The following is an 18,083-nucleotide window of genomic DNA, read 5'->3' as shown; positions in this document are numbered from 1 at the left end:
GTAAGGTTGTGGCCTTGGTTTACTGCCTACGGTTGTGGTGTCACTGCTGCAGCATCTGCAGGCAGATTCAGTGTTCAAACATCTGTAGACAAACATCTGTGTTTCAGTGACGGTTCAGACTTTCAGATGATTTTATCAGATTTGGAAGGTGGTTGCTTTGTAAAGGCAGCTCTGGCTGTGTGTGTTTAAGCTTCTTTCTCATGAATTTCCTTTTCTTCAGGGGAGGGTTCATCCATGTTTTCTCACTTTAAATGCGCTGACATCACTCCTGCAGGAGTGCAAACGGCACCGAGTCAGAGTTCAGTGCAGGAGGTGTGCAGCTCAGAGCTCAGAGCCGCCTGGGTGGATGTTTTCCCACCGGCAGGTGGAGGAACGTTCCTGCCTGAGAGCGTCTTGGTTTTGGTTTGGAGGCGATCCTCGGCAGCTGGCTTCAATGTCACGGCGTCTCAGAGGAATCCAGACAGACGGAGCAGGAAACCGCTCTGCTGGAAGGAGGCCAAGCTGCCAGCCCGTCAGGCAGGGTCACATGACCCGAACAGAACAAACACAATCAGGAATGCTTCTTCAGTCTGACCCAACTTTTAGTTTGAGCTTCCTGCTGCTCCTGTTGCATTTTACGGAAGCGTATTGCATTCACTTAAAAAAATAAAATAAAATAAAATAAATAAATAAATAAATAAATAACTCCGGTTTTTCTGTCTAATTTATTTTTTGGTTTGTTTTTCGGGGTAATTTTTTCTGTTTTTCTGTCTAATTTATTTTTTGGTTTGTCTTCTGGGGTCATTTTTTTCTGTTTTGCGGGGTAATTTTTTTCTTTAGTTTAGAAACAACAATCAACGCATTCATTCCTTTATGAGGGCTCGATTTAATGGAGGCAAACATGACTGGTTTGTTTAGTTTAATCAAGTTTTACTTTGACCTGGGTTTAAGACTTTACGCAGGCACCTGAAGACTTTGCGGTTGTTCAGAAGGAAAGCCCATTCAGATCTCCTAGACATAGCAATGTTTCTCCAGGATCAACTGGACATTTATGGCATGCTCCATGGATATAAGATGATGCATCTGAAATGCATTCAGGCTGGCTATGTGGTGACTCAAGAGACGATCAGGAGACTGCTGAAAATATTGGATCCACCGGAAACACTTAAAGGCTGGATAATCTCGCGGGATTTCAAAGTATCTCGATATTTCCGAAAAAAATGACCACGAAAAACAGAAAAAAAATAGCCAGAAAAACAGAAAAAGAATTACCCCGAAAAACAAACCCAAAAATAAATTGGAAAGAAAAAACTGATTTTTTTTTTTTTTTTTTTTTTTTTTTAAGTGAATGCAATAAGCTTCCGTAGCATTTAGAACTGGCTGGAAGGATTTTAATAATTCAAGGAGTTAACGAGCCCTCACCACCTCTGTGGTTAATTATTTACACAGATCCTGTCCTGTGGGTGTGATGGCACACAATGTGCTGCTGCTCCCAGGAACAGTTGGATGTTACCCACACCAAACTACAGCCTGGTGCTGCTGCTCCCAGGAACAGGTGGATGTTACCCACACCAAACTACAGCCTGGTGCTGCTGCTGATCCCAGGAACAGTTGGATGTTACCCACACCAAACTACAGCCTGGTGCTGCTGCTCCCAGGAACAGGTGGATGTCACCCACACCAAACTACAGACTGGTGCTGCTGCTCCCAGGAACAGGTGGATGTTACCCACACCAAACTACAGCCTGGTGCTGCTGCTCCCAGGAACAGTTGGATGTCACCCACACCAAACTACAGACTGGTGCTGCTGCTCCCAGGAACAGTTGGATGTTACCCACACCAAACTACAGCCTGGTGCTGCTGCTGATCCCAGGAACAGTTGGATGTTACCCACACCAAACTACAGACTGGTGCTGCTGCTCCCAGGAACAGTTGGATGTTACCCACACCAAACTACAGCCTGGTGCTGCTGCTCCCAGGAACAGTTGGATGTCACCCACACCAAACTACAGCCTGGTGCTGCTGCTCCCAGGAACAGTTGGATGTTACCCACACCAAACTACAGCCTGGTGCTGCTGATCCCAGGAACAGGTGGATGTTACCCACACCAAACTACAGCCTGGTGCTGCTGCTCCCAGGAACAGGTGGATGTTACCCACACCAAACTACAGCCTGGTGCTGCTGCTCCCAGGAACAGGTGGATGTAACCCACACCAAACTACAGCCTGGTGCTGCTGCTGATCCCAGGAACAGGTGGATGTTACCCACACCAAACTACAGCCTGGTGCTGCTGCTCCCAGGAACAGGTGGATGTAACCCACACCAAACTACAGCCTGGTGCTGCTGCTGATCCCAGGAACAGGTGGATGTTACCCACACCAAACTACAGCCTGGTGCTGCTGCTCCCAGGAACAGGTGGATGTAACCCACACCAAACTACAGCCTGGTGCTGCTGCTGATCCCAGGAACAGTTGGATGTTACCCACACCAAACTACAGCCTGGTGCTGCTGCTCCCAGGAACAGTTGGATGTTACCCACACCAAACTACAGCCTGGTGCTGCTGATCCCAGGAACAGGTGGATGTTACCCACACCAAACTACAGCCTGGTGCTGCTGCTCCCAGGAACAGGTGGATGTTACCCACACCAAACTACAGCCTGGTGCTGCTGCTCCCAGGAACAGGTGGATGTAACCCACACCAAACTACAGCCTGGTGCTGCTGCTGATCCCAGGAACAGGTGGATGTAACCCACACCAAACTACAGCCTGGTGCTGCTGCTCCCAGGAACAGGTGGATGTTACCCACACCAAACTACAGCCTGGTGCTGCTGATCCCAGGAACAGGTGGATGTTACCCACACCAAACTACAGCCTGGTGCTGCTGCTCCCAGGAACAGTTGGATGTAACCCACACCAAACTACAGCCTGGTGCTGATGCTCCCAGGAACAGTTGGATGTTACCCACACCAAACTACAGCCTGGTGCTGCTGATGATCCCAGGAACAGTTGGATGTCACCCACACCAAACTACAGCCTGGTGCTGCTGATCCCAGGAACAGTTGGATGTCACCCACACCAAACTACAGCCTGGTGCTGCTGCTCCCAGGAACAGGTGGATGTTACCCACACCTAACTACAGCCTGGTACTGCTGCTGCTCCCTGGAACAGTTGGATGTTACCCACACAAAACTACAACCTGGTGCTGCTGCTGCTCCCAGGAACAGTTGGATGTAACCCACACTAAACTACAGCCTGGTGCTAATGCTGATCCCAGGAACAGTTGGATGTTACCCTCACAAAACTACAGCCTGGTGCTGCTGCTCCCAGGAACAGTTGGATGTAACCCACACCAAACTACAGCCTGGTGCTGCTGCTCCCAGGAACAGGTGGATGTTACCCACACCAAACTACAGCCTGGTGCTGCTGCTCCCAGGAACAGGTGGATGTAACCCACACCAAACTACAGCCTGGTGCTGATGCTCCCAGGAACAGGTGGATGTTACCCACACCAAACTACAGCCTGGTGCTGCTGCTCCCAGGAACAGTTGGATGTTACCCACACAAAACTACAGCCTGGTGCTGCTGCTCCCAGGAACAGTTGGATGTTACCCACACCAAACTACAGCCTGGTGCTGCTGATCCCAGGAACAGTTGGATGTTACCCACACCAAACTACAGCCTGGTGCTGCTGCTCCCAGGAACAGGTGGATGTTACCCACACCAAACTACAGCCTGGTGCTGCTGCTCCCAGGAACAGGTGGATGTAACCCACACCAAACTACAGCCTGGTGCTGCTGCTCCCAGGAACAGTTGGATGTTACCCACACCAAACTACAGCCTGGTGCTGCTGATCCCAGGAACAGTTGGATGTTACCCACACCAAACTACAGCCTGGTGCTGATGCTCCCAGGAACAGTTGGATGTTACCCACACCAAACTACAGCCTGGTGCTGCTGATGCTCCCAGGAACAGGTGGATGTTACCCACACCAAACTACAGCCTGGTGCTGCTGCTGCTCCCAGGAACAGTTGTATGTCACCCACACCAAACTACAGCCTGGTGCTGCTGCTCCCAGGAACAGTTGGATGTTACCCACACAAAACTACAGTCTGGTGCTGCTGCTCCCAGGAACAGTTGGATGTTACCCACACAAAACTACAGCCTGGTGCTGCTGCTCCCAGGAACAGTTGGATGTTACCCACACCAAACTACAGCCTGGTGCTGCTGATGATCCCAGGAACAGTTGGATGTCACCCACACCAAACTACAGCCTGGTGCTGCTGATCCCAGGAACAGTTGGATGTCACCCACACCAAACTACAGCCTGGTGCTGCTGCTCCCAGGAACAGGTGGATGTTACCCACACCTAACTACAGCCTGGTACTGCTGCTGCTCCCTGGAACAGTTGGATGTTACCCACACAAAACTACAACCTGGTGCTGCTGCTGCTCCCAGGAACAGTTGGATGTAACCCACACTAAACTACAGCCTGGTGCTAATGCTGATCCCAGGAACAGTTGGATGTTACCCACACAAAACTACAGCCTGGTGCTGCTGCTCCCAGGAACAGTTGGATGTAACCCACACCAAACTACAGCCTGGTGCTGCTGCTCCCAGGAACAGGTGGATGTTACCCACACCAAACTACAGCCTGGTGCTGCTGCTCCCAGGAACAGGTGGATGTAACCCACACCAAACTACAGCCTGGTGCTGATGCTCCCAGGAACAGGTGGATGTTACCCACACCAAACTACAGCCTGGTGCTGCTGCTCCCAGGAACAGTTGGATGTTACCCACACAAAACTACAGCCTGGTGCTGCTGCTCCCAGGAACAGTTGGATGTTACCCACACCAAACTACAGCCTGGTGCTGCTGATCCCAGGAACAGTTGGATGTTACCCACACCAAACTACAGCCTGGTGCTGCTGCTCCCAGGAACAGGTGGATGTTACCCACACCAAACTACAGCCTGGTGCTGCTGCTCCCAGGAACAGGTGGATGTAACCCACACCAAACTACAGCCTGGTGCTGCTGCTCCCAGGAACAGTTGGATGTTACCCACACCAAACTACAGCCTGGTGCTGCTGATCCCAGGAACAGTTGGATGTTACCCACACCAAACTACAGCCTGGTGCTGCTGCTCCCAGGAACAGGTGGATGTTACCCACACCAAACTACAGCCTGGTGCTGCTGATCCCAGGAACAGTTGGATGTTACCCACACCAAACTACAGCCTGGTGCTGCTGATCCCAGGAACAGGTGGATGTAACCCACACTAAACTACAGCCTGGTGCTGCTGCTCCCAGGAACAGTTGGATGTTACCCACACCAAACTACAGCCTGGTGCTGCTGCTCCCAGGAACAGTTGGATGTTACCCACACCAAACTACAGCCTGGTGCTGCTGCTGATCCCAGGAACAGTTGGATGTAACCCACACCAAACTACAGCCTGGTGCTGCTGCTCCCAGGAACAGGTGGATGTTACCCACACCAAACTACAGCCTGGTGCTGCTGCTCCCAGGAACAGGTGGATGTTACCCACACCAAACTACAGCCTGGTGCTGCTGCTCCCAGGAACAGGTGGATGTTACCCACACCAAACTACAGCCTGGTGCTGCTGATCCCAGGAACAGGTGGATGTAACCCACACCAAACTACAGCCTGGTGCTGCTGCTGCTCCCAGGAACAGGTGGATGTTACCCACACAAAACTACAGCCTGGTGCTGATGCTCCCAGGAACAGTTGGATGTAACCCACACCAAACTACAGCCTGGTGCTGCTGATGCTCCCAGGAACAGTTGGATGTAACCCACACCAAACTACAGCCTGGTGCTGCTGATCCCAGGAACAGTTGGATGTTACCCACACCAAACTACAGCCTGGTGCTGCTGCTGATCCCAGGAACAGGTGGATGTTACCCACACCAAACTACAGCCTGGTGCTGCTGCTCCCAGGAACAGGTGGATGTTACCCACACCAAACTACAGCCTGGTACTTTTGGTGCTTTTACTTTGCATGTTCAACACCACGACAGATAGGAGCTGATGAGCAGCACTTTCCAGTAAAGTGAGACAAACCGAGCTCAGCTTCCCCTTTTCTATTTCTGTCTTCTTTCACTTGTTGCACCACAGCTGCTGCCCGTTCAGCTTTGGCTTTATTCTCCAAAGCAGGAGAACTTTCTGTAAAAGTACCTGGCTTCAAACAGAAGTCGGGTTGTTTTCATCCTTTTTTTCCCGCTCACATCTCACAAGCTGCAGAGTTTTAGTTGTTTTGACCCTAAAACGAGAATAAAAAGGTTTCTTTTAGCGTTTCTTCTTGGTTTTTGGATGCATTCGCTCCATAAATGTGAGGTTTTGCTGCTGGTTTTGCGGCTGGTTCTGTTGCTCAGACGGAGGAGAAACTGTGTTGGGGTTCAGCGTTGGTGCGTTTGCTTCTTCTTTTCACCTCCACTTCCCCCTGGTGAAACCTCCACTTCCTCTCCCTCCTCCGCCCTTCGTCTCCCCCCCAGCCGACCAGAAACTGGACTTCAGCTGCAGCGAATGCAAAACTGTCGATCCGGCAGCTTTTTTTTTGTTTTCCACCAACAGAACTGCAAAAAAACCTGCTGCAGCTGCACAATCAGGATGAGCTCACAGCTTAAAGTCTGACCGCTTTTCCTCCTCAGTTTCTACTGGAAACTGACATTTTTACTGGTTTTACTGGATTTTTCCTGACAAAAATAACGTTTCAAATGTGAGAAAATGAATCGTAGGACAGGAAATATTCAGGAACTGAAGTCTATTCGCTGTATTTTACGGGTCCCACTCTTAATAACTGGCTTTGGATTTTCCTGGACAGAACTCCATAATGTGGTTCTGATTCTGAGGAAGTCCAGAAAGGTTTCACCCGCAACCCCTGGATACGAATACATGCAGAGCAAAAAAAATTACCGAAGCAATTGGAATTTACATCGCATCTGCTATGCGCCCATATTCCACTGTAGAAGAGGCAGGATTCAGATATCTATTCCATGTGCTCGAACCTCGCTACACTCCTCCTTCGGCACTGTACCGAAAATGTACCGAACCGTAGGGTCCGTTCCGAGGTACGTACCGAACCGTGAGTTTTTTGTACCGTTCCACCCCTAATATGTACCTTTTGTTCTACATGCTGGGGTACAATAGACGGTCTGTGTTAGGCTCTACAAATGGCAGTAGCCTAAATATTAATATGTTAAAATAATTATTTAGTCATTTTTCACTAGGCTAGTAGTGAAGGTTTCGCTGTTTCCTTAAGTATTCAATGAAGATTTTATCTTCTCAGCGATTTTTGAGTATCCTTGAAATAAAGCGAAGTCAGCGAAGCCGCTAACGGGAAGCTGCATTTTCTAAAAAAGATAGAAGAAGAGTTCCCGCTCAGCAGAGATAACAACAACCTTCCTTTCTGTCTTTCTTTCTTTCAGGAGCCTGTTTTCTAGGAAATCCAAAGAGCCCAAAGCAGCTTCCCACAATGCATCAGGGTGGCGACTGTTTGGCAAGACGGCGGCCAGAGAGGGCGACCAGAGCGGCGACCTGGGCGCCACGCTGTGCACACAGCAGGTTGGCTCTTTAAACACACAGATTCAGACACCTCTGACTCACATGTGGCCCCTGATCACAGGCTGATGAATCCAAAATGTAATGATTTCAACCACAAAAAAACAGGCTGAACCCAGGCCGAGCACATGGTTTTATGAAGCAGAGGTAGAGGTCAGGAGGTTGATTTATTTCAGATCAGAGAAGAAGAAGTCTGATCACTGTTACCTGGTTGTTGTTGTTCATGTTTAACAGATAACAAATAACCTCTGAGTAAAGATTCTTTAGCTTTTATTCATCTAGTTTATACAGTTCTGTCCAAAGGTCTTCATCCAGCTTCATTTCTTTATTTATTTTCAGTAAAACAGGAAGCAGCTGATTCACTGAAACCTGTTCCAACATGAACATAAACCCAGAATCTGAGGCAGAACCAGAGTAAGTTCAGTTCTGAGCAGCTTTAAGGTGAATATGTGCTCTGAGCTCCTTTCTCCTCCAACACAGCCTGAACCCTCTCAGACCAGCTTTCTGTCCTTTCTTTAAGGAGTCTTCAGGAACAGTTCTCCAGGCTTCTTGAAGGACATCCCAAAGCTCTTTTTGGATGTGGGCTGCCTTTTGTTGCGTTCTCTGCCAACATGATCCCACACTGCTTCAGTAATGTTGAGCTCCGGGCTCTGGGGAGGATTCATCCCTCCATCAGACCTGCTGCCCCTGATTTTCAGTCCACTTCTTGTGTCCTTTGGCACAGCTCAGCCTTTTCTCCCTGTTTCCCTTCCTTAAGAACGGCTTCTTGACAGCCACCCTTCCATGGAGCCCATTTCTGATGAGGCTTGGGCCAACAGCTGATGGATCAGCTGAAGGTCCAGATGCATCTCTCAGCTCCTGTGTCAGGTCTTTGCTGGATTTTTTCCTCTTTCTTAAGGACATCACTTTCAGATCCTGTTCATCTGCTGGAGATAGTTCTTTAGGCCTGACGCTTCTTCTTTTGTCCTCCACTTCCTCAAATGTTTTAAGGACACACTGCACACCATGCTGAGATAAGCCAAGTTTTCAGCTAACAGCTCTTTGGGAATCACCTTGTTGCTGCAGAAATCCTGTTTTCTGTTTGTCAGACTGTGTTATCTTTGCTGTTTTTCACACATGCAGCTAAAGAAATGGGAACAAATGATGTGTCTCTGTGACAGGCTGCTGGGAACAAAGTGCCTAAAGATCCAGTTTAAAATGGCTTCTTTGCTAAGTTGTCTGTTCTGTGTGGACATAACACTGGCTCATCCCTTGAGTTAGGAACCTTTTTCCTGCCTGAATGGGTCATAGCTCAGAGTTAAGTGGCTTAACAGAGAAAAACTGAAAATGAATGAAAAAGCAGAAAAATGTCCAAAGAAAAACTCTGAAAAACCTTCAGGAAGCTGGAGAACTGTTGATCAGGACACAACACAAAACTGGAAGCTCCACTTGTCCAGTTCCATGAGATTTTATTTTTTAACAGGCAAAAAGTGAGTTTTTATTCCTAAAAGTTTACATTTACATTTTCTTATTCAAATCTTTATGCAAATCAATAAAAGCAACAAAAACAGCATAATATCCAAATAAAAAACTTTAAAAGACTTTCAGAAAGCTGGAGAACTATTGATCAAGACCACTTTAAAAGATTGCAAGCAGCCAGAATCTGCTTGGAGGCCAAATAAAGCAAAGAAATGAAGGCCGAACCAGGAATTTACTGTATTTTCTTTTTTAGAGCCTTTTGTAGAGCCTTTTTCCTGCCTGAATGGTTCAGAAACACATTCCTCTGAAGATGCTCAGTGTCTCAGGAGTCTGAATGTCTTTGTTCTCTCATTGGACACAATAAGGCATTTAAAGAGGTCTGCTGTGGGTTTTTCTTCCACTTTTTTTATCAGTCAGGAGCTCGAACAACATTGTAAACATTGTGCATCAAGCTGATTGGTCGGGCTGATGTGTGTTTCCTGGTCCGACGCTGCAGACACCGCTAATGCTGTTAGCTTGCATCTGTTTACATGGAGCATGGTGGCTGGGCTGAGCCTGTAAAATGGATTAACTGTGAGTTTATGTGGTCGCTAAGCAACGTCCACACACAGCTCCCACTTCCATGCCTCAGTGGTTGCTGCTTTGCGTTGGCTTCTCACAGAGGTAGTTGCACAGTGGAAATGGTTTCACTTCCACATCTGTCATCCAGTTAAAAGTGACAGACAGCAGCCGGGTCACACGCAGGAGGTTAAGCTGAGTTGTCTTAGTCCCGCTGAGGTGCCCCTGAGCAAGGCAGCGGGGCCCTCTGGTGACCGCTGACCTTCCTGTTGGGTGCTGACGGTCTGCTGACGGCTCAGTGTGGGACGGCTGCCGGCCTCTGTGCTCGCTCTGATCACATGACGGCAGCCAGAGTCGGATGATTCATCAGGAAGAGAGCCGCCAGATGTGGTCTGGCTTAAGCTGGGCGACACGTCAGACAAAGCTGTGGAGGGAGAAAAGAGGAGGAGGGAGAAAATAGGAGGAGGGAGGAAAGAGGAGGAGGGAGAAAAGAGGGAGAAAAGAGGAGGAGGCCAGACTTCACTTAAATGCTGTTTTTCAGGGATTACTGCCAAGACAGTGATCCCAACTGGAATTGTGATCATCTGTTGTCATGCTTATTATCAACCGTTACGATTTGATCCTTTATGTGTTCCCATACTTTAGTTTGGGATCTCCAGACTTTAGTTTGGGATCTCCAGACTTTAGTTTGGGAGCTACAGACTTTAGTTTGGGAGTTTGGGAGCTACAGACTTTAGTTTGGGAACTCCAGACATTAGTTTGGGAGCTCCAGACTTTAGTTTGGGAGCTACAGACTTTAGTTTGGGAGTTTGGGTGCTCCAGACTTTAGTTTGGGAACTCCAGACTTTAGTTTTGGAGTTTGGGATCTCCAGACTTTAGTTTGGGAGCTACAGACTTTAGTTTGGGAACTCCAGACATTAGTTTGGGAGCTCCAGACTTTAGTTTGGGAGTTTGGGAACTCCAGACTTTAGTTTGGGAGTTTGGGAACTCCAGACTTTAGTTTGGGAGCTCCAGACTTTAGTTTAGGAGCTCCAGTCTTTAGTTTGGGAGTTTGGGAACTCCAGACTTAAGTTTGGGAACTCCAGTCTTTAGTTTGGGAGTTTGGAAACTCCAGACATTAGTTTGGGAGCTCCAGACTTTAGTTTGGGAGCTTCAGACTTTAGTTTGGGAACTCCAGACTTTACTTTAGTTTGGGAGCTCCAGACTTTACTTTAGTTTGGGAGCTCCAGACTTTACTTTAGTTTGGGAGCTCCAGACTTTAGTTTGGGAGCTTCAGACTTTAGTTTGGGAACTCCAGACTTTACTTTAGTTTGGGAGCTCCAGACTTTACTTTAGTTTGGGAACTCCAGTCTTTAGTTTGGGAGTTTGGGAACTCCAGACTTAAAGGGATAGTTCACCTCTTTTGACATGAAGCTGTATGACATCCCATATAGCAATATCATTTATGAACATTTTCTTACCCCCCGCTGCGTCCTGTGAGCCGAGTTCCAGCCTCGTTTTGCGTTCCATGAAGGTAGTCCGGCTAGTTGGCTGGGGTCAAAAAAATAAAGTGTTTTGCTTCTCAAAAAAATATCCATTCAAAAGAGTAATACATTTGCATCACAAAATGTTGTCCAGGAAAAGTCAGACCTCACTTCGCTTGGCGCTATTTTTGCCTCCCTTGATATCAATGCGTCCAATGTAAAACTGTGCAGACCGAAGAGCAGACCGAGCAGTCCCCTGCTTCCGAGCAGTAAACACCATAACAGGTGCAGCTATCGCTAGGTGGCTAGGGACTGCTCGGTCTGCTCTTTGGTCTGCACAGTTTTACATTGGACGCATTGATATCAAGGGAGGCAAAAATAGCGCCAAGCGAAGTGAGGTCTGACTTTTTCCTGGACAACATTTTGTGATGCAAATGTATTACTCTTTTGAACGGATATTTTTTTGAGAAGCAAAACGCTTTATTTTTTTGACCCCAGCCAACTAGCCGGACTACCTTCGTGGACCCCAAAACTCAGCTGGAATTCGGCTCACAGGACGCAGCGGGGGGTAAGTCAATGTTCATAAATGATATTGCTATATGGGATGTCATACAGCTTCATGTCAAAACAGGCGAACTATCCCTTTAAGTTTGGGAACTCCAGACTTTAGTTTAGGAGCTGCAGTCTTTAGTTTGGGAGCTCCAGACTTTAGTTTGGGAGCTCCAGACTTTAGTTTGGGAGCTTCAGACTTAAGTTTGGGAGTTTGGGAACTCCAGACTTTAGCAGACTTCTCTCTCTGCTGCATCATCCATGTTTCAGAACGAGTCCGCCTCACCTCGGTTCAGTTTGTGCTTTCTCCTGTTTCAGCATCACTGCAGCTTCATGCACACGTTGTTTCCTCGTTCTGTTCAGGAGAACTTGCACAGCAGAACCTGCTGTCCACGGGGGCCCTGAGCTCAGTCCCATTGAACCGGGGAGCTGATTACACGTCCAGCCAGATGTTATCGCCCTGTAAGTGTCGGAGCTGGTGAAAGCTGCTGTGGCTGAATGGGAGTAAATCCCTGCAGCGAGGCTCCAACATCTGGTGGAAACACGGAAACCAGACGAGCGGAGGCGGCTGACGCTCACGCTGCTGGAGCGACCCCAGCTTCTGTTGTTGTTTTCACTTAATTTAGTTTAATCCGGTGCGTCGCAGCAACCTGTCAGAACAGCTAAACATCAAGCCCTTTGTTTTGCTCAGCCCGTCATGCAGAGGATGGAGGGAACACTTCTGGCCTCTGTTTCCATGCAGGAAGTTTCTCTGTGCAACAACAACCAGAGACTGTTGAGCAGCTGAGATCTGGGATTCAGCAGGAATGGACCCGGATTCCTCTGAAAAACACTCAGGATCCTCAGTTCCCAAAGCGTTAAGAAGGAAGCTGATGGAACAACTTTCCCTGAGCGTGTCGCTGCTTCAGATTCTGCATTTGCTTCTCTTTTTAAATGCAGGGACGTTGAAACTTAACATTTCAGAAAATGTTCAAACTTCTCTGTAAAACGGGATTTAAAAACATTTCGATGCATATTGAAAATATATTTAAATATATTAAAATTAGAGCTTTGGTTTTGATTTGTAAAATCGTTATTTTTAGCTGTTTAATCATTGGATCGGTCATATGATTTTATACACGTCGCTGCAGAATCCGTCGGTGAACTCTGTCTCCCCCTGGTGGTTGATCTGAGAAACGAGCTTATAAAAGACGCGCTGTCTCTTGTTGACCTGCAGCTGTCCTGCTTACTGTCAATGAGCTCTTTATTGTAAAGGCTGAACACACTCACACAAACACACACAATTCATGCCTTTCTCTGTCCGACCGCTCATGCACAAGTTCACGCTCACACCCGGACACAAACATTTACATTCATGAGACGGCCTGAATGGAAACGCACTCAGTTCCTCATGCAGATTATGTGTGTGTGTGTGTGGCCTGTAATAATTCAGTGAAGAGGATCATGAAGCCGTATTTCCAAACATGCCAGTAACAGTAGGATTATTTACTCTTCCTCCTCACATTGAGCTGGATTTTCCACAAAGATCTGGGTTCACGTTCTGAAACGTGAGCATCCTCAGGTGGATGACGTCTGCTGAGGGAGATTATGTTGTTTCTGTCAAATGTTTCAACTTTAAACTGTGTAATTCTGCCCTGTTTTTGCTTTGTAATACCTTTTTTCACACCGAGCAGAGGAAGGTTACTCCTCTGAGCCGGATGTAATCTTTTCAGACAGGCGGATCAAACAAACCATCCATGACAGATCCGCAGCATGAAGTGGAACAAAGACGAGCCCTCTCTGACAGTCCTTCTCTTTGTTCAGTGTCCCGAGCAGGAGGAGGTGAAGGACCTGGGCGGACCCTCGTGTCCTCAGTGCCCCCAGGTGGCTGGAAGGAGGAAGAACCTGGAGTTCGAGCCTCTGTCCACCACAGCTCTCATCTTAGAGGATCGGCCATTGTGAGTAGCTCCCGAAACACGCAGGCTGAATTTCCATCAGTCCATGTAATGAGTTGATGTTGAGTAACCATGACGGCGAGGCAAAAAAAACTAAAAAAAAAAAAAAAAACGTACTGCTCAATCGGACCGAACAAAAGGGGGTTTTTCCAGCACTTAAAAAGGCAGCTGTGGCTAAAAGCTGCTTATTGGTCGTCTTCACTGTCGATAAGAGTTTCCAGCAGGTGCATGATGGGAAAAAATGTCAGAAAAATCAGGTTGTAGTCTTGCAAATAGTGATCCTCATGCACGTGGGTGCACATCTGTAACAACCACAGTATGAGATGAACCGGGCCCAGTGCGCCAAGCATAGATCTGATTGGCTGTGTTCGAAACCGCATACTTCTCCTACTAACTTTTTGAGTTAGTATGCGAGTTTGAGTAAGCGAGAAGTTCCCGGATGCATACTAGATTCTCCTAAATGTTCGGTATGCATCATGAGGTTACTACTCATACTCAAACTACCCAAGATGCAACGTAACGTGACGTCGCCGATCGTCATTTCCTGTCAAAACGTCAGTTTCAAGCTAGCTACAACGAGGGTAGGTTCACTTCCTGTTTTCAAAACAAAAGCACCAATTGTATCGTAATGGCTTTCCCTGTGATAAAAGGCAACGGGTATTTTATTTTGTGAAAATAACCGGAAGTGCGTTGCTCACTGCGGTTAGCTTTAGGAGCGCCGAATTCGTGGGAACAAAATTGTAAATAGCCGGTATTTTGTCAGATTTTCAACACGTTGGGGATCTAAACGACTACTTTCTCGCCTGAAAATGTTTCAAATGTTGCTAAAGTTTACACAGTTTAGAGCTTAAAGCTGCAGTCTGCAACTCTTTTTCAAGCATAATGCCTGGAACTGTCCGGGGATTCTGAAAGTTGTACATTAAATACCCCAATACAAAAAAAATGAGTTCTCTAGGTCCCCTATATGTCCCGCTAGGTCCCTCCAAAGCCAGCAGGTTTGTTTACAAAATTGCAGACCGGACCGGTAAAAGGTAACCAATCAGGTTACGAGCTGGGCTCTGTTGCTTGTCAATCCCCGATTGTGCACGCGCGATACAAGGTAGGCTCGTCCCCACGCTTATTTATCTGGACTATTGAACTTCATTACGGGCTAGTCTACTTACTGTGTCTTCCATGATCGCAAATGACAGGTGAGTTGATGAATGAGGAGTCGTGTAAGCGCATCTGGCGTGCACGTCTACGTGCACGAGTTCTCATGTGTTTTGAAGGAGCGGGACAGGAAGTTGAATAACTTTTTATTTTTCGGTTAAAAAATAAGCATTTCTTGCATTTTGCGACTACGGAGGTCACCGTTTTCAACTTCAAGCGTTCTGATAGATCATGTAAACTCTTAAAATGCCAAAAAGTAGGACTTTACGTATGACAACAACAAATCTTGCAGACTGCAGCTTTAAGTGAAATCAGCTTCAGGCCGGCTGATTTCGGCTCGGGCAGGAGCGAAATGCATTGTGGGTAAACGCTCTGCATACTGTCTGATCGATTAGTTTGCAGAATGGAAGTATGTAGTATGCGGTTTCGAACACAACCATCGCTCTGCACCCGTCTCACTGTCTGAATGTCTGTCTGTCAGGAACCTCCCTGCCAAGTCTACGGAGGAAACTCAGAGACACAAACTGGAGTACGAGGAGATGGTGGCGGGAGCCAAAAGGAGAGGTAAGAACACACATACGTGCTGGTTTTTAATTCAAAGATGCTCCGCTTTGATTGGCTGAGTTAGTCGAACTAAACGTTTGTCCGTCTGTCTGTCAGAGATGAAAGAAGCTCAGAGGAAGAAGCGGCAGATGAAGGAGAGGCACAGACAGGAGGACAGCATCTCCAACGCCATGGTGATCTGGAACAATGAGATCCTGCCCCAGTGGGAGGCCGTGTAAGTCTGTGTGTGTGTGTGTGTGTGCGTGTGTGTGTAAGTCTGTGTGTGTGTGTGTGTGCTACACAGCGTTAGCTGGTCTGCAGCTCAGTGTGTTTCTCTCTGCAGGAAGGCCACGAGGCGGGTCAGGGATCTCTGGTGGCAGGGCCTTCCTCCCAGCGTCAGAGGGAGAGTGTGGAGCCTCGCCATCGGCAACGAGCTGAACATCACACCAGGTATAAACTCTCCGGATTTAACACGATCCGCTTTTAGAAATGTCTTCGGATCCCCGGTGAGGAGCCGAACCAACAAGAAGGAGCATTGAGTTTGTGTCAGTGCTCCATTATTATTATCAGTGGGTCACATGCTGCTTCTTTACTTAAAGACACTCAAACAGAAGTCAGCCGGCCGTTAAAGCTGTTTGTTGTGTTTTCACTGGAAAAAAATGAAAGTCTTACCAAGTATATTTGTCTCATTTCTCGTCAAAATATCTCATTACACTTAATATCAGACACAACTGCCTAACAAGCACTATTTCAGCCAGATATAGGGACTTGTTTGAAGACAATACATTTAGAATATCTTGTTAAATGAAAAAGTCTTGAAAACAAATTGTTTTGAGTCACATATCACATGAAACAAGCTTTTTTTTACATTTGAAGAGGTTTTTAAGCTAATTTCAAGATCACTTTTATCTCAAAAGTCCTAAATATCACATCTTATTTCAAGAAATCTTGACAAGCCGATTTTCACTAGTTCCATTGGCAGATTTTTTTGCTTATTTCAAGCAAAAACGTCTTTTATTTGTTGTTTTTTTACTCTTTTTTTTATTTGGAGGAGCATTTTTTTCAGTGTTCTAAAAGCGTCCAACTGATTTAACTGAGCCTTTAAAATGAAAGCTGGCTGTTTGGTGGGTAGTTTTTAAAGACTTCCATCTTCAGTTAGAGCTGACAGTGCATGTGCTGTGCATGAAGACATGCAAAATATGCAGAGTATGTGTCTTTGTGTCGGAGCTGTGTGAGAGGAAGACTCACTAAAATTTGGACGTGTCTTTATGTGTTTCTGTGCAGAGCTGTACGAGATCTTCTTGTCCAGAGCCAAAGAGAAGTGGAGGAGTTACAGTGAGACCAGCTCGGTTAACGACAGTGAGAGCGGTACGAAGCTGGTTCCTGAACACCTCAGCGGGGAAACAGAGTTAAAGTCTGAGCTAAAAGAAGCTGGTTCCTGAACACCTCAGCAGGGAAACGGAGTTAAAGTCTGAGCTAAAAGAAGCTGGTTCCTGAACACCTCAGCAGGGAAACAGAGTTAAAGTCTGAGCTAAAAGAAGCTGGTTCCTGAACACCTCAGCAGGGAAACAGAGTTAAAGTCTGAGCTAAAAGAAGCTGGTTCCTGAACACCTCAGCAGGGAAACAGAGTTAAAGTCTGAGCTAAAAGAAGCTGGTTCCTGAACACCTCAGCAGGGAAACAGAGTTAAAGTCTGAGCTAAAAGAAGCTGGTTCCTGAACACCTCAGCAGGGAAACAGAGTTAAAGTCTGAGCTAAAAGAAGCTGGTTCCTGAACACCTCAGCAGGGAAACAGAGTTAAAGTCTGAGCTAAAAGAAGCTGGTTCCTGAACACCTCAGCAGGGAAACGGAGTTAAAGTCTGAGCTAAAAGAAGCTGGTTCCTGAACACCTCAGCAGGGAAACAGAGTTAAAGTCTGAGCTAAAAGAAGCTGGTTCCTGAACACCTCAGCAGGGAAACGGAGTTAAAGTCTGAGCTAAAAGAAGCTGGTTCCTGAACACCTCAGCAGGGAAACAGAGTTAAAGTCTGAGCTAAAAGAAGCTGGTTCCTGAACACCTCAGCAGGGAAACAGAGTTAAAGTCTGAGCTAAAAGAAGCTGGTTCCTGAACACCTCAGCAGGGAAACAGAGTTAAAGTCTGAGCTAAAAGAAGCTGGTTCCTGGACACCTCAGCAGGGAAACAGAGTTAAAGTCTGAGCTAAAAGAAGCTTTTCTGTTCTCTGTTCTCCTCTCAGACGGAGGAGCATCTCTGGCTGACAGAGAGTCCAGTCTGGACCTCATCAAGCTGGACATTTCCAGAACCTTTCCTTCGCTCTTCATCTTCCAGAAGGTACCGCACCTGCACCAGGTGGCACACCTGCAGCTGTCAGTGCCTCTGATAACTGTCGACTCTTCTCCTTCCACAGGGCGGTCCTTACCACGACCTCCTCCACAGCGTGCTCGGAGCTTACACCTGTTACAGACCCGACATCGGCTACGTGAGTCCTTCTTTCTCTTCTAACCTCGCAGGGTTAAAAACCAGGGATTCTGGTTCTCAGACACTTGAAACAGCATCATGTCTTTGGTCTGGAAGCTTTTCCCTCTGATGTAAGAAAGAAAGCTGCAGGATGAGATCGCTGCTTCATCTAAACCAGTGATACTCACTATTTTTTTTCGAAGTAAAACAAAACAAATGAAGCCAAACTAAAATGTATTACTACACAATAGGACGGGGCTTTGAGAAGCCATAACCTCGTAGCAGGTGGTTCAATGCTAGGCAAGGGCAGCCAATCAAGCAACGGCAACCGAATAGCGCCAACACCTACCTGCATTTCATAACGAGGTTGCCAGATAAGCTCTGAAACGACGCCAATAAGGGCAAACGAGGCATTCTAAACCCAGC

At 47.2% G+C, this 18,083-nt stretch overlaps 1 protein-coding gene across 1 annotated transcript in view; it reads left to right on the top strand.

The window, feature by feature from the left end:
• LOC142397737 (TBC1 domain family member 12-like) overlaps window positions 1-18,083 on the top strand; it is a 32,322-nt gene that overhangs the window by 5,514 nt on the left and 8,725 nt on the right. The window contains exons 2-9 of the mRNA XM_075481324.1: window positions 7,422-7,557; window positions 13,386-13,519; window positions 15,147-15,229; window positions 15,326-15,443; window positions 15,552-15,658; window positions 16,493-16,576; window positions 17,437-17,531; window positions 17,608-17,679. Of these exons, the coding sequence (XP_075337439.1) occupies window positions 7,422-7,557; window positions 13,386-13,519; window positions 15,147-15,229; window positions 15,326-15,443; window positions 15,552-15,658; window positions 16,493-16,576; window positions 17,437-17,531; window positions 17,608-17,679 (829 nt within the window). The remainder of the gene's footprint in view (window positions 1-7,421; window positions 7,558-13,385; window positions 13,520-15,146; window positions 15,230-15,325; window positions 15,444-15,551; window positions 15,659-16,492; window positions 16,577-17,436; window positions 17,532-17,607; window positions 17,680-18,083) is intronic.

The sequence above is a fragment of the Odontesthes bonariensis genome, chromosome 2, assembly GCF_027942865.1.
Source record: "Odontesthes bonariensis isolate fOdoBon6 chromosome 2, fOdoBon6.hap1, whole genome shotgun sequence".
In the NCBI taxonomy this organism is placed as follows: domain Eukaryota; kingdom Metazoa; phylum Chordata; class Actinopteri; order Atheriniformes; family Atherinopsidae; genus Odontesthes; species Odontesthes bonariensis.
Note: the sequence above shows the minus strand (reverse complement) of the source record. Positions and strands in the feature narration are given on the sequence as shown.